Below are 15509 nucleotides of genomic sequence, written 5' to 3'. Positions count from 1 at the left end.
CTTGTCAGTTAAGAGAAACTTTGTCTATTGGATCAATATGCAATCATAGCAGAAAAAAAACCTTATGCTACTTCAGAAAGGAAATATATAAGTGATACTAAAAGCAGGATTAAAGAGGTCAGATTTACCCCATGACTATTCTTTGATAATTTTTGGTATAATCATACTCCGCCTAGTTTTGTAGTGCTAGTACACATATTTACGACCTGAGCAATATGGCCTCAGCATCACGTTGAAGCAGATATGAATATTGACATTTGTATTTGTTAAGGATTCTTAGAGATAAACAGCTTCCATAGACTCCAATTTATAGTGGTCTGTTACATCAGCCCAAGGACCTGCAAGAATTCAGAGAAACATGGAATGCATAGGTTTTTTAACAGTAATAACACTTTGGCAAGAGTACCTGAACCAACAGTAGTTAAGGCATTTACAAAATAACAATTAATCAGAAACCAATAAGGCACTAAGCAGATCAAATTAATGAGTAGTATATCAACAAACATACAGTTAAATTACTCAGCATTAACTAATGCATCTATTAATGTATGAAGATGAAGGCTTTCTTCAGTGTGTGATTTTTTCAGAAATTGACAATAAGCATACAAAAAAGCAAGAAAGCACAAATGTAAACTGTGTTTATTTAGATTTTTTTACCCCGAAAGAGGTAATTTAATTTTAATTGAGCAGGTTTACAGCCATGTCGTGCAGCATCCAAATATTCAAAACAATTGTTTTTAACAAAATTGCACAACCACCACCGTTTGGTGTTGATGCATGCTGACACTCAATGACTTCCTTAACTGCTTTCTATTTCTCTCCACAGTTAAATTAAACCCAGACTGCGTCCACAAAAAGCCATAGTAAGTGACGTGGCTTGGAATTAAGTACACAAAGAAAGGCAGTAATTTTAAAGTCTTTAAAATAAACAGACAACTGCTAATGTTTACCTCATATGTATTGTTAACATAGTTTTTTGTCTTTTAACTCAAAAGCAGTGATTTTGTGATAAATCCATTTAAAGATAATGAATGTTTTATTCCATTCAGTTTATACAAGTACAAACTATAGCAACTGTCCCAAATGAGGACTGCAGGTTGAAGGTTGTAAGCCTGACTTGTTTTGTTTTATTGATTAAACACAGAGCCTGAAGAAACAGACATCGTAACTCTGGAAAACAAGAACAAACACAAGACCTGGGGGGGGGGGACTTGCGTAACAACAACATGCGTAAAGCTTTCATGACCATTATCTTTGCAGTAGTTAACACTGAGTAATTTAATATAATGGTTGTGGATATATGATACTCTTTTGTTCCTGCTTTATGAGTAATTACTTTTTTTATTATTCCTTAGTAGATGTCTTAATTACTGTCAGTTCATGTACTGTTACTATATAGTGTTACCAAAAATGAGTTCATACATTAAAAACAAAAAAAGGATAAAAACTATATGGCTTACCAGAACTTAAGTTGCCACCGGCAACTTCCCTGTAAAAACACATGAATAATTGTATGGTAAATCACATAAATATATGAATATACTAGACAAACCAAAAATAATTAAACCCTCTGTTCTTTCCACTGACCTGGAGATTTCCTCTTGTAGTAGACGAATCCACCAACTGCCATGACAATCCCCAGCACCACCCCTGCAGCACCAGCAGCAATCTTGCCCTTTTCGGAATCAGGAAGAGACGGATCTGTGGGACATTAAGAGTTCATCATTTTTTCTTTATAATGTAGAGTTTCCAAAAAAAAAAATATATTAATATTATCCTCATTAAAACATGTTATCAAGAACACAGACTCATCTTCACAACTCTGTGATTATTAAATACTGAGTCTTGCTGACACATCATTTGAAATTTGATTACACTATTTACACTTGTATTTTATGTCTCATATTAGGATGAACAGAACAGATTTATCTTGACAGACAGAAATTTGATAAGCGTCAGTGCTTTCCCATGCAAATCCAAGAAATCTCCTGAGATGATGATGTGCCAGAAATTTTATCATAGACCTTCAAAAATAAAGCTTCTTGAATGATTCTTGGCTTAAATGTACAGTTCTAACAAGAACTTTAAACATGCTATAGAACCTTTACATTATGTGGAGATCTTTTACCCTTCGAAGAAATTTTTCACACATCTCATTTGTTCAAATGCTTCTTTGAAAAACCACCCATTGAAAGGTTCTTTAGGGATCAAATGTGATCCTTCTATGCAGGCTTGGATCATTCAGTGGGTTGTATGGCATGTACCCAGGGGCCCAAGCAAGTAGAGAGCCCCTGCAAGCGATTATGAGAAAATATAAACAGGTGCTTTAACTTGCGGTGGCATCTTTTGTAGTGGGACAGTGAAAAAGATAACTAATTTATCAGTGTATTACAGCCAATCATAATCCTGATGCTCTCCACAGCTTCCCAGGATGCCCATTTCCTTATGTAAATATAAAATGTCAGCCACCTGAGTTAAAAAAAAATGTTGTGCAAACTGTCACCAGAGATAAGGTATGAATAAATGAAAAAGTTCAATTGTAATTTGTTGTCTTCATTGGAGTCAATGTGTTGTGTGGGAAGAGTGGACGCATGCCACAATTATTCATAAGGACATGTCTCATTGTTTGTTGAGTTTATGTAAACCTGTGTTTTCAGTAATGTGTGTGTAATCTTTCTGTTGTTGTGTCTCAAACGAAAATAAATCACTGCATTTACAGCAGTGATGTGCCCAAAACTGTAGTTTGCATGCTGGCATCGTGGTGTTATATGGAACTTGTGTAACAAGCTGCGATATCATAAAAATTCACTGCCTGTCCAAAAAATTTAGCCACGTGGGGGCCCTCCAAGCATTTGTGCCCAGGGACCAATAACTTGATGATCCTGGCCTGCTTCTATATCACCACTCCAAAGAAACCTTTGTGGCACTTTTATTTTTAAGAGCACATGCAGTTATGAATTTTGTAGGAACTAAGGGTTTGGCTCTGTTCTGTACAGTTTGTGAATATTTTTCACTAACGACATAGTTGTGCTTAGTCATCTGCATCATGTGCCCCAAACCTCCTCCTGACATGTCTGAGCCACTGAGCGGCTGCATTTACACTGGCCTTTTTTACAACCCACAATTACAATCCAATCAGCTCAAGACTCCTGAACTGGCTCGGTGTAAACAGGCAGTAAGGTCTGCAATAATCTGACTCAATATTCTCACCCCAGTCGGTGATGATGGGTTCCATGGAGCTGGCGTGGTCCACCACACAGGAGATCTTCTCTCCAGATTTGGGCTTGTACTCCAGGTGGGAGTGGACCTGGTATGTCCAGTCTCCATTAGCCATCTCCTCAATGAAAATGGAATCAGTGGTCACCTTTTTATTGTTTTTTAACCAGTAAATATTGATGTCTCGGGGGTAGAAGTTGTACGCGCTGCACATCAGTATGGCTGAACGACCAGCAACTGCTTCCTGTTCTGACCTGAGATGGATCTCCGGCAGCACTGCGGACAGTAGAGATATTATTAGGGCATTCATAAAATAGCTTTGAAAAAAAAAGTCATTCTATTACTGATTTAGTATTGATAATGTAAATTATAATACTGTGAGATAATAAGGACTAAATATTTCTATAAAAAGAGACATTCACACAGAAATATCAACAATCACAAACATTTTTTGCATGCTGCAAAACTGCAAGCTTTTTACCCATTATTCTTTTTCTTGTGAAAAAAATTCACATCACAATTATGATGTAAAACACACTGTAAGACTTTATACTGAGGGTGGCAAATTAAAGGTTATGTCATAAATAAGTCACTAATTATTCACTATTATACAGTCATATGAAAAAATTAGGACAATCCATTAAATATTCAGTTCTTTATTAAGAAATGTTCGCATATCGATGTCCAATCTTGTTTTTATTTATCTCTGGAAAAGAAAGGGATTTAATTGCAGGTAAACAACAAAAAGTAACCTTGTTTTACTCATTGAACAAAAAATATTAACAAAAATGCGTATTCTAACTGAGGAAAAAGTTAGGACACTCTACCCCCTTATAGCTAGTGTTACCCCCTTTGGCTGAAACTTCAGTGAGATGCTTCTTGTAGCCATCTACCAGTCTCTAACATCAGCCTGAGGAAAGTTTGCCCCACTTCTCAACACAGAATTCTTGCAGCTGTGAGATGTTTGAGTGGTTTCTTGCAGGTACAGCCCGTTTCAAGTCACCCCACAGCATCTCAAGGTAATTAAGATCTGGGCTTTGACTCAGTCATTCCAGGACTCTCCATTTCTTAGTTTTCAGCCAGTCCTTGGTGGATTTACTGGTATGTTTTGAGTTGTTGTCATGTTGCAGGGTCCAGTTCTGCTTCATTTTTTTTGGTCTCACATGTTCCTCAAGCTCCCTCTGATACACGGTAGAATTCATGGTGGATTCTATGATGGTGAGCTGGCCAGGTCCTGCTGCGGCAAAGCATCCCCAAACCATGACACTTCCACCTCCATGTTTCACAGTTGGTATGAGGGTCTTTTCCTGGAATGCTGTATTTGGTTTACACCAAACATACCTTCTGTTATGGTGTCCTGGTTTTTGGTCCTGGTTTTTGTCTGCATTCTCTCTGGCAAACTTCAGTCTGGTCTTTGTGTTTCTCTTAGAGAGCGAAGGTTTCCTCCTTGCACACCTCCCATGAAAGTTAAACTTGTGCAGTCTCTTTCTGAGTGTAGAGGCATGCAGTTTCACATCAACAGTAGCACGAGCCTGCTGTAGGTCCCGTGATGACATGTTTTTTTGAGACTTCTTTTAGTGTCTTGCGGTCTGCTCTTGGGTGAACTTGCTTGGACGGCCAGATCTGGGCATGTTGGCAGTTGTTTTGAATGTCCTTTTTCTGGACAGTGGAATGGCTGATTTCTTCTTTTGAGATCTTTTTAAATCCCTTACTAGACTCATAAGCTGCTACAATTTTCTTTCTGATGGCCTCAGACAGCTCTTTCAATCTCACCATGGTGTTCACTCTCACGTCAACAGTCAGGAGCACAGCAAACTAAATGTCTGAGGTTTAAACAAGGCAAGCCTCCTTCAAAATGCTGAATAACGATGTTCTAATCATGTGCACCTAATCTGATACAGCAGTGTGTGATTTTAGCCATTTTAAGTGGGGATAAATATGGTGGTGACCTAATTTATTCCTCACTAGAAATTGCATTTTTTTTTTAAATTACACTTTACAGAAAGTTTTAAAGTATTTTCTTCAGTTGTAATTGTTTAGTTATATTACTTGAACTTATTTTATTTCTACATGTCCAAATATGTTAAAAACACACACAGGTTTTCATAGAGTGTCCTAATTTTTTCACATGACTGTATATTTATTATTTAACTGTTCATAAAGTATTAGTTATTACTTTATATCTGATTAAATATGGTTATCACTTTGTAACTAATCAAGGACAGTAATTTATAACTGAGTACATTATCTGTTTAATTTATTATTAATTCATAGCTTATTTACTCATTAACTGTGTGCTAACTACTGCTTATTACACTGTCAATGAACTGTATTTACTCATATAAAGAAGAAACGAGCACTGACTAATATGTAAACACTGTTAATTTTATGTTATTTGAGGTGCTGATTTATTGTTACACTTTTCCTCCACTCTGCTTTGTTGTAAAAAAAAACAGCCCTTGGGCTTTAGCAGCTAGTTTTCTTCACCTCCAAATATTCTGCTGTCTCACTATGTACAGAGCAGTCTTTACATTTTCACTATTAATCACTCCTAGCTTCATATTACTTAATCTTTCATAGCTAATGTGTATATCCCTCCACAAGTGCTAATTACACTATCAAGTCATGATAAAGAGTATACGTTTTTCACTGTGAATCACTGTAGTAAATTTGTTGACCCTTCCAGTGGAGGGCATACTCAAAACGATTGTGCACTGGAAATATACACTTTTATTCAAAATTTTGGGCACCCCTCACAAAATTAGACATTTTGCTGATTTTTTTTAAGGGAAATAAGGGGCAATTTAGCATGACTGCATGTCTTTGCACTGTGGGAGGAAACCAGAGTACCTGGAGGAAACCCACGTGGACATCACACGTAAAATTAACCTTTAAATAAATGAAAATAAAAAAACATTAAACAAGATAGGTAGGCTACTCAAGTCACACTGTGAAGCCCCCCGGAAGAGGAACCATGCATACATTTATTATGCATGTGTGCTATTATTATGAGTAATTATGCTATGAGTGACTGCTGGTTTGATCAGATTGGCTGGTTTGAGTGGATTAATCTTGTGAGGTGTGAGTTGCCAGCATGAGAGCGCACCTAGGATAATCTGCCTGACATAGAGATAGGCCCTGTCCCAAAGGTGCCCTAAGTCAAAGCCCACACTTTGGTGATGCCAACAATGTGCGGACACAGAAGGCAGAGAGTTGAGAGTGCTAGGTATAAAAGCATGCATTTGGGGCATGCAAGTGTGCAGGACAGGCTATATAGGTTCTGTGTCTATGTTTACGGGTTTTTTTAATCACTAATAGTTCATATTACTTCCTACGTTGTGTTCTTAATTTGCTTCAGGAGTAAAACACATACATTTAACGTTGCCCCTTCAAGTAGCAGTAACACTTTATAATAAGGATTGCAAATTAATTGATCATTATATGCCAATAAGTATTTATATATTCATTACTCAAATAATTAACTGCTCATTAAGCATTAGTTACTGATTAATTACTTAGTAATTGAATACACTGTTAACTGATAGTTTAGTTTGTCATCAGTTCACAGCTTATTGATTAACTGTGTACTAACTGCTGCTTATTACACTGATAATGAACTGATGAACTGAAGTGTGTTTACTCATATATATAAATAACATCCCTTAAATTATCTGTTAATTAATCTACTGATCATTATGCTTTCCTCCACTGTACAGTCTTGTATGGAACACAGTTCTTGGGCTCTACTGGACACTTTCCTTCTCCTCCACATATTCAGCTGCTTCTCTATCCTCAGAGCTGCCAAGCTGTCATTACATTTTCATCCTTAAGAGGTGTAAGTAACAAATTACATTTACTCTCGTTACTGTAATTGAGTACAGTGTTTGAGTAGAATTAAATCATAGTATTTTTACTCTTACTTTAGTTAATTTTTACTGAAATATGTTTTTTTGCTCCTTTTATTTTTAATAACGTTACAGAGTAAAAATAAATTATGAGCATATCTGCTCTTAAACCAATAATAACAAAAGTGTGGTTAAATTCAAAAGATTCACCAACCAAAAAACAGCAGCTCTGGCAGGAAAAACACTACAGAGAGGTCCAGTTTAGTGGAGAAGGACAGAGGAGAACTGAACCAGCACATACGAGGAACAGACCACGTTCAAACGGCCATCTGTGTTCATTTAACATGAACTAAAGAAAATGGTGTTATTATCAGCGGCCGAACACGAAACCTGCTGAGATCCGCTCTCACACCTCGACTCCAACCTAAGGCAGCATTAGCCGAGCTACCTGATCCGAACTAAACAGGTACCGTGTTTACGGGTTTCTTCTTTCTTTTATAAAGATTCTGTTTATTACATTTGAAATGGATTGTGCATATTTTATTAAAAGTGCCTGTCAGCTACTTTAGTTTACAGGAGGCACCCATTGTGACAGTGGCAGATGGAACCAGACGCTCGCAGCAGGCTTGAGAACAATACTTTAATAGCAAAAGGGCACACCAAACTCACAGAAGATAAACACAAGCAGAAGGTCGAAAACCAGAGAATCAGTACAGGACAAAAAGGCAAGACTAGAACTGTGATCAGAAACAAAATATGGGTCATACACAGAAAATGGCACCAAGGAAACGTTCGGTATGCACATGAGTTATGATGCTTTGCAAATAACTAAAGCTAAAGCCCGGGCTTATATACTGAACCAACAAACAGGGTGGAGGAGGTTCTACTGGAAGCAGTGCTGGTTGTACAGTCTAACAGCAGCAGGAAGAAAGGACTTGTCATGGTGCTCCTTCACACACTTGGGGTGAAGCAGCCGGTCACTGAAGGAGCTGCCCAGTACTGCCAGAGTCTCTTGCATGAGGTGGGAGCTGTTCTCAGGCATGGATGCTAGTCTGCCTAACATCCTCCTGTCTCCCACCACCTGCACTGGGTTTAGGGGGCTTCCCAGGACAGATCTGGCCCTCTTAATGAGCCTGTGAACTCTCTTCCTGTCTGCAGTTGAGATGCTGCTGCCCCAGCAGACCACTCCAAAGAAGATGACTGATGCCACCATGGTGCCCCCTGCACTCCAAACGACCTCAGTCTCCTGAGTAGGTAGAGTCAATAGAGTCTGCTCTGGTCTTTCATATAAAGTGCACTAGTGTTTTCTGACCAGTCTATTGTTGAGGTGAAAACTCAGGTACTTCTAAGAGTCCACTCTCTCAATGTTCATTCCCTGGATGTTCACTGGTGGAGGGAGGTGACTGCATCTGCGGAAGTCCACCACCATCTCTTTGGTCTTCCCCGCATTGATCAGGAGGTGGTTCCTCAGACACCAGTCCACAAAGTCCTGGGTCAGTTCTCTGTACTCTCTGTCGTCCTCATCTGTAATGAGTCCGATGATTGCTGAGTCATCAGAGAACTTCTGTAGATGGCAGTTTGGTGAGCTGTACATGAAGTCTGCAGTGTACAGGGTGAAGAGGAACGGTGCCAGGACTGTTCCCTGCGGGGCCCCTGTGCTACTGACTACCATGTCAGACACACTGTCCCGTGCCTTCACATACTGTGGTCGGTTGGTGAGGTAGTCCAGAATGCAATTTGATAGGTGTTTTTTGACCTTGGTTTTTGCCTTGTCCTTTTGCCCTGTTGTTGATCTCCAGTTTTCGACCTTTTCTGTCTGGATTACGAATGTGTTTTTGGTTTGATCCCTTTGTTAATAAAACTCCTAAAACTAGTCATGTCTATGAGTGTCTGGTTCCGTCTGCCACTGTTACAGCAGCAGTTTGTACACAGTTAATCAGTTAGTGGTTTACTCTATTACTAATTACTAGGTATTTGATGACTAACTAATGTGTAAATAACTATTAGTTAATACATAAATAATTAGTATTTAGTTACTCATTAGCACACAATTATCAATTAATTTCCAACTCTTAATACAAAGTGTTACTGCTTAGCTACAGATTCACTATTTTTTCATTTATATATACATAATTTTTTATATTTTTTATAACTAGTTTTTATTATCATGAATAACTTGTAGCTTGAAAAGCTACTATTTTAAAGTAGCTTCCACAACATTGTTAAATATTCCTACTTATGAGCACTGTTATTGTAGTGTTATGAATATGTAGCGAAATGAATATACACAACTAAGAGTACATAAGTTATTTACTAATGGTCTACTTGAGTAATTACCTTGATTTCATTTTTTGTATACCCATATATCACAACTGGAAAATATTTCAATATTTTGTCCTGAAATTGATTACAGTAAGCTCTGTTAGCGCACTTCATTACACATCTTTATGTGTATGAGGCACAAGGTCGCACTAGGCTTAATTATTAATGTTTTTTAACAAAAGATACCAATTTTCCACCTTGAATCTATAATTATTATTTATCAGTGTTATCAGGGTATTCTGATTGTCATTCAAATTGCAGACTGAAAACTTTTCACATAAGAGGGCTAGTAGTGGTCAAATCGCTTTTTTGTGCATCAATGAAAAACACACTTCTTGAAAAAGACACTCACACCAGCAGAATCTCACTAATGCAATCACAGATTGTGTGTTTATGAAGTAAAATGCCCTAAACCAATCTAAACATACCAGAGGTACCTCACTGGCAAGCTTAGTTCTTTGCAAAATGGAAAGCAGTGTGTAGCTGAGAGGAAAAGTGTGCTCAAAATGAGTCATTCTGTCACATGTACTCACATCAGCAGTCTGACATACAGCTAGCTAACTTTTTCCCTCAGAAGTATCAAAGTCTCCGAAAAAGGTTTTATGTGAGTGAGCTGATTATGGTACAGTCATATTTGATGGATGGGCATAGCTAGGTATGTGAATATAAACAGTCTATGACATAAACCCATTTAAGGTAAAAGTAATAGGACACTGGATGTTTTAGACAGTCTAGGTCACATCATGAAAAAGGTAGTTTTTCATATTTAACTTGCAACAATGGTTGTTTTGATAAGCATTTGACATTTTGTTTGCAGTCTCTGCATTGCTTAAAAGTTTGTTTGGATTCCTTTATGTAATGTCGCTAGTTAACAGTGCACACTTAAAAAAGATGGTTCTATATAGAGCCATCAACACTCATAACCATTTCATGCTTAAATGGTTCTATGCATGGTGAAAAAGAATTCTTCTTTTATTATAATGTCAAGCTTGTAACAATAGAAGAACCCTTTTTGGTGCTATATAGAACCATGTACAAAACATTTTCAATCAATTATCCAAAAGTCCTGTTGTCGGCAACAACCATAATTGAAGTGTTTTTGTTCTTTCAGCTTTTTTAAAAAAAAAGTAAGAAAAAATAAAATAAATAAATAAACAAAACCCTCTAGGGTATCTACCCCGGGTTTTTTCAATATCTCATCAGTTCAGCTCCTGCTGTTAAAGTGTTCACAGGTCTTCTTTCAATTGGTGTTCACTGTATGTGCAGCTTACCTGTTTTTCCCAGAATAGTACCGAAGTCTATTTGTAGATTGTGTTTGCAGAATCTATCCAGCTCAGCCTGAAGCTCCAGTAGTACAGGACTGTCATTCCATTTATCAGCCAGTATCTTTCCAAAGTCACTGAAGCCTACAACTTTCCCCACAGTGCTGTTAAACTGTAGGTGTGGAGCCTTATTAAAATAATCGGTATACACAAATTCCACATCAGACAGATCAGAAGAACTGGTGGTGCATTCAGCTATTGAGGACATGTAATATCCAGCAATGACATCTGGTAGTGAAATAAAATAATATTCTTTTTTAAGTAAAGAAAACAAATCATCACACTAACAATAAACCGTGGTAGGTACCGTAAGACAAATACACTGTTAAATGATGAAATCACGTAATTATCTTAAATAATGCATTAGGGGTAAAATTTAATCTTTTACTCAAACTATTATAAAAAACAAAGTGATTCAGTAGTGTGAGTCTCTCACTTACTCACATATGTATCTCATTCAAATAGGATTCATAAAATTATAAGAAATGTAAACATACCTGTCCTTATAGACAGAGTCAGTAGGAGCAGCAGCTGCAGACTCAGAAGCATTTTGTCTCTATGCCCAACAACAACTGAGAGAGTTTAAGAGAGTGACTTCGGTGTAATGACAGATAAGAACCTGCTAAACTGCTTCATCACATGTTACTAGGCAGGCTTATGAATGCACTTCAGATGGATTAAAAGTTACAGTGCCTATAAAAAGTATTCACTCCCTTGGAAGTTTTGATGTTTTATTATCATAGAACATCAAATCCCAGTGGATTTAAAGACACTTTATGTCGAAGTGAAAACAGATCTCAGCAAAATTATTTAAATTGATTAAAAAAATATAACACAAAGTATCTGATTACTTAAGTAGACTGTAAAAATTGCTGTAAATTAACAGCCAGTTTTCAATGGTATTATCCTGTTATACACAAAAAACAGCTCTTCACTGTAAAATGAATTGCAGCTGTAAATTCATAGCCATTTTTACGGTATTATCACATTACCGTTAAAAACAGCTATTTCTTAGAAAACTAATGCATTACAGGAGTTGTGTGATGTGAAGCTAGTGTAGCAGTAGCTTATGGCAATTCTTGTGACTTATATCCACCTTCATGTTTTACATTATAGCATGGCATTTCATTTTGCTTGTGAGGAAATACAAAACTCATCTGTAACATTTCAGCTGTCTGTTTCCCTAAGTTTGCCTTTCCCTCCTGTGCTACTGGGCAAAGTAAGTTTCTTTTACACCGATCAGGCATAACATTATGACCGCCTCCTTGTTTCTACGCTCACTGTCCATTTTATCAGCTCCACTTACTATATAGGTGCACTGTAGTTCTAAAGTTACAGACTGTAGTCCATCTGTTTCTCTGATACTTTGTTAGACCCCTTTTACCCTGTTCTTCAGTGGTCAGGACCCCCATGGACCCTCAAGAGCAGGTACTATTTGAGTGGTGGATCATTCTCAGCACTGCAGTAACACCAATGTGGTGGTGGTGTGTTAGTGTGTGTTGTGCTGGTACGAGTGGATCAGACACAGCAGTGCTGCTGGAGGTTTTAAACACCTCAGTGTCGCTGCTGGACTGAGAGTAGTCCACCAACCAAAAATATCCAGCCAACAGCGTCCTGTGGGCAGCGTCCTGTGACCACTGATGAAGGACTAGAGGATGACCAACACAAACTGTGCAGCAGCAGATGAGCTATCGTCTCTGACTTTACATCTACAAGGTGGACTGACAAGGTAGGAGTGTCTAATAGAGTGGACAGTGAGTGGACACAGTGTTTAAAAACTCCAGCAGCACTGCTGTGTCTGATGCTGTTGTTATTCTGCCTAACCTAAACTAAACTAAACACTTGAATTGATATGTTCTAGTTGTTTGCCACTGCAGCTGACGTGAAGAGGATGCTAACCCTACTGGCGGCTCCTCGGCTGCTGCTGCTTTCTATGTTTATAAAGATTCTGCATAAGCCAACAGCAAATTTGTATTTCAGCAAAATGGCACTATCCTTGCTGCAAGTGGCTAACACTTCCTTTGTTTTTTTTTCAGGTGAGAAAACAAGCTGTCCAGCTTCTGGTGAATCAGTGGCATAATCTGCACCATGAACAGAAAAGAACACTCCAAGCAACTCTATGACAAGGTAATTGAAAAGGTGGGGGATGGATACAAGAACATTCCCAATCACTGAATATTCCTTGAAGTACAATTAAATCTATCACTGACGAATGGAAAGAGCACAGCTGTAAGTGAGTGACCATGCAAGAGGGAGACTAGTGAGGGAGGCAACCAAGAGTCTGAACGTCTATAATCTGATGAGACTTCACATATCATCATAAGCACACCATCCCACCATGAAGCATTGCTTTACTCTTCATTAAAGAGCTGTGGGGCAAACGTGCAGGCCACATCATGCACCTCACACCAGTACGGAACCACCACCAGCCTGCACAGTGCCTTGTTGACTACTGGGGTTCATGACTTCATGGGGTCCGTGCCACAAACAAATCTTACCATCAGCCCGAAACAATTGGTACTGTGACTTGTTGGACCACATGTTGCGAGTCCTCTAACCCTAACCCTAGAGTGCAGTTAGCAACCTCACGTGAGCCATGTGAGGCGCTGCGTCTGGTATCATGGTGTTAACAGAGGCGCTCTGGTGGGTCTTCTGCTCCCATGTCCAATGGGAGCTAAAGAAGGCTGCACTGACCTGTGGAATATGTGTGTGGGGCCTCCTGCTTTGAATGTGGATGTGATTTCTGAGTCGCTTGTCTGTTTGCACAAACAATTCTAACCAGACGTCGCCGGTCATGATCATTAAGCACCCATGGATGGCCACAGCGCTGTCCACTGTTGGTGGTAATGCCTTCTATAATGTATTCATGACAAGTTGAGTTCAAATTGAGTTTCAGTTTTCCACCATATCTTTTAATGACACTGGGCCAGCACTGGCTCAATTCTGGTAAACTTAAATAAACTGAAGATTCTGCTAAATTTAAATAATCACCATTAAGTGGTAAACAAAATTTTTTTTCCGCTTCCAATTACTTTTTGTATGTCTAAACCTCTCTATGTTTTAATTATGCAGCCCAATCATAAGCATGTATTTGCTTAGATGTAACATTAACATTAATTGAGAAATAACAGAGGATAGCAGAGGATTTAAAAATCCTTACAAGAAAACCAGCTTGTTCTTCTCAATTATTTACTCAATCATTTGAGGCAAAAAGAACAATACAACTCACAGCATCATAGCCATTTTACTTTTCTAAGTAGAGATCAGGCAACAAGACCAATCCCTAATGGAGACAGCACAACACAGGTAAACACAGCTGAACAATCAACCGTCTGGCAGGGTTTTAAGAAAAAAAATGTTCCTTATCATTTATTAAGCCACTATGTATTGTTTCATGTCTTGTAAAGTTAACAATTTTTAAAGCTCCCCTGTGTTCACCTGTATGCGTGCATGAATTGATTACATTAGAAATCATTTCAAAACAGTTTCTTTAATTTTATAAACAAAATATACAGAACTTGTGCACAACTTGGAACAGCAACTGTACTTTTATAAAAGATGGTTCTTCAAGGGTTCTTTAGTAAAGAAAATGGTTCTATGTAGAACCATGGACACTCAAAGTTTCTTTGTATGGTGAAATGTTTCTTCAGATTGATGGAGAATGTGTCATATATGGTTCTGTATAGAACCTTGTAGGAAATGGTTCTATATTGCACTTTTTTGAAAAGTGTTCTATATAGCTATATAGCAAAAAGGGTTCTTTTATTGTTATAATGCCAAGCTTGTAACAATAGAACCCTCTTTGGTGCTCTATAGAATCTTTGGTAACACTTTCTATGAATGTTGCATTTGTCAGCATCTATAAACACATTTATAACATGTTATAATGTATTCATAAGGCATGATAAACATGGTTATAAATACTTATGAAAAAGAATTACACTGAATTACACTTTATAGCCATGTTTATTATACATTATGAATTGTTAATATAATGCATTATAAATAGTGTTAATAACATGTTATAATGTCAGTGCCAAAGAAGTCAGTCCCAGCATGGAGACTGCAAAGTAAAGACAAATACCAAGCTAACGGTGGTGTACATTACCTTTCCCACAATGGGTAAAACACTGATGGCAGCTCTAGTTTAAACTCTGACATTTGAAGCCTGTAATGTGCTTTACTGTGAATGTTTTAGTGTTTCAGTAAATCCTTCAGTAAATACTTCAACTTGAAGCCTCACTCTTAACCCTGGAGGAGGCTTTAGTACAGTACGCTTCACTTTACTTAGAGCGGACAAATACAACTTATGAGCTCTTATAATTTGTTATGATCAGTACTTATAATGTATTATGTTAACAATTCATAATGCATAATAAACATGGCTATAATGTATAATGCACTTTTATAAACATTTATAGCTATGTTTATAATGTCTTATGAATGCATTATAACATGTTATGAAAGTGTTTATAGATGCTTACAAAGATGACATTCATAGAAAGTGTTACCAAATCTTTTTCAAAAGGGTTCTATATAGAACAACATACAACACATTCTCCATCAATCATCAGTGGCTCCAGACTTGAAGAGTTAACTCTAATATTATTCATCAAAACAATAGAACTACAAAAAACTTCAAGTATGTTTAAGTTAAAATCAAAAAAAGATGGTGCAGCAGTCACTTTCTGGTGCCTAAAGCTGCACCATTTAAGGTGGAACAGGAAAATTCAAACAAGAAGCTGGCACATAAGAAGCTGACTTAAGCTTCATGTAAGAAGGTGCTAATGTTAATCTACAACCC

General features: G+C 37.6%; 1 protein-coding gene across 1 annotated transcript; it reads right to left on the bottom strand.

The window, feature by feature from the left end:
- Positions 1-267: 267 nt before the first annotated feature.
- On the bottom strand, positions 268-11254 carry LOC118800607 (SLA class II histocompatibility antigen, DQ haplotype C beta chain-like). Its single transcript, XM_036560870.1, has 6 exons — positions 11203-11254; positions 10655-10933; positions 3211-3492; positions 1588-1701; positions 1461-1489; positions 268-338 (listed from the first exon to the last, which is right to left on the bottom strand). Exons 1-5 carry the CDS (start codon positions 11252-11254, stop codon positions 1467-1469), a joined length of 750 nt encoding a protein of 249 aa, XP_036416763.1. The 3' UTR covers positions 268-338; positions 1461-1466.
- Between the last annotated feature and the right edge of the window lie 4255 nt (positions 11255-15509).

This window comes from Colossoma macropomum, unplaced genomic scaffold, assembly GCF_904425465.1.
Source record: "Colossoma macropomum unplaced genomic scaffold, Colossoma_macropomum, whole genome shotgun sequence".
Lineage (NCBI taxonomy): Eukaryota > Metazoa > Chordata > Actinopteri > Characiformes > Serrasalmidae > Colossoma > Colossoma macropomum.
The sequence above is the reverse complement of the archived record's forward strand: the minus strand, read 5'-3'. Positions and strand labels throughout refer to the sequence as shown.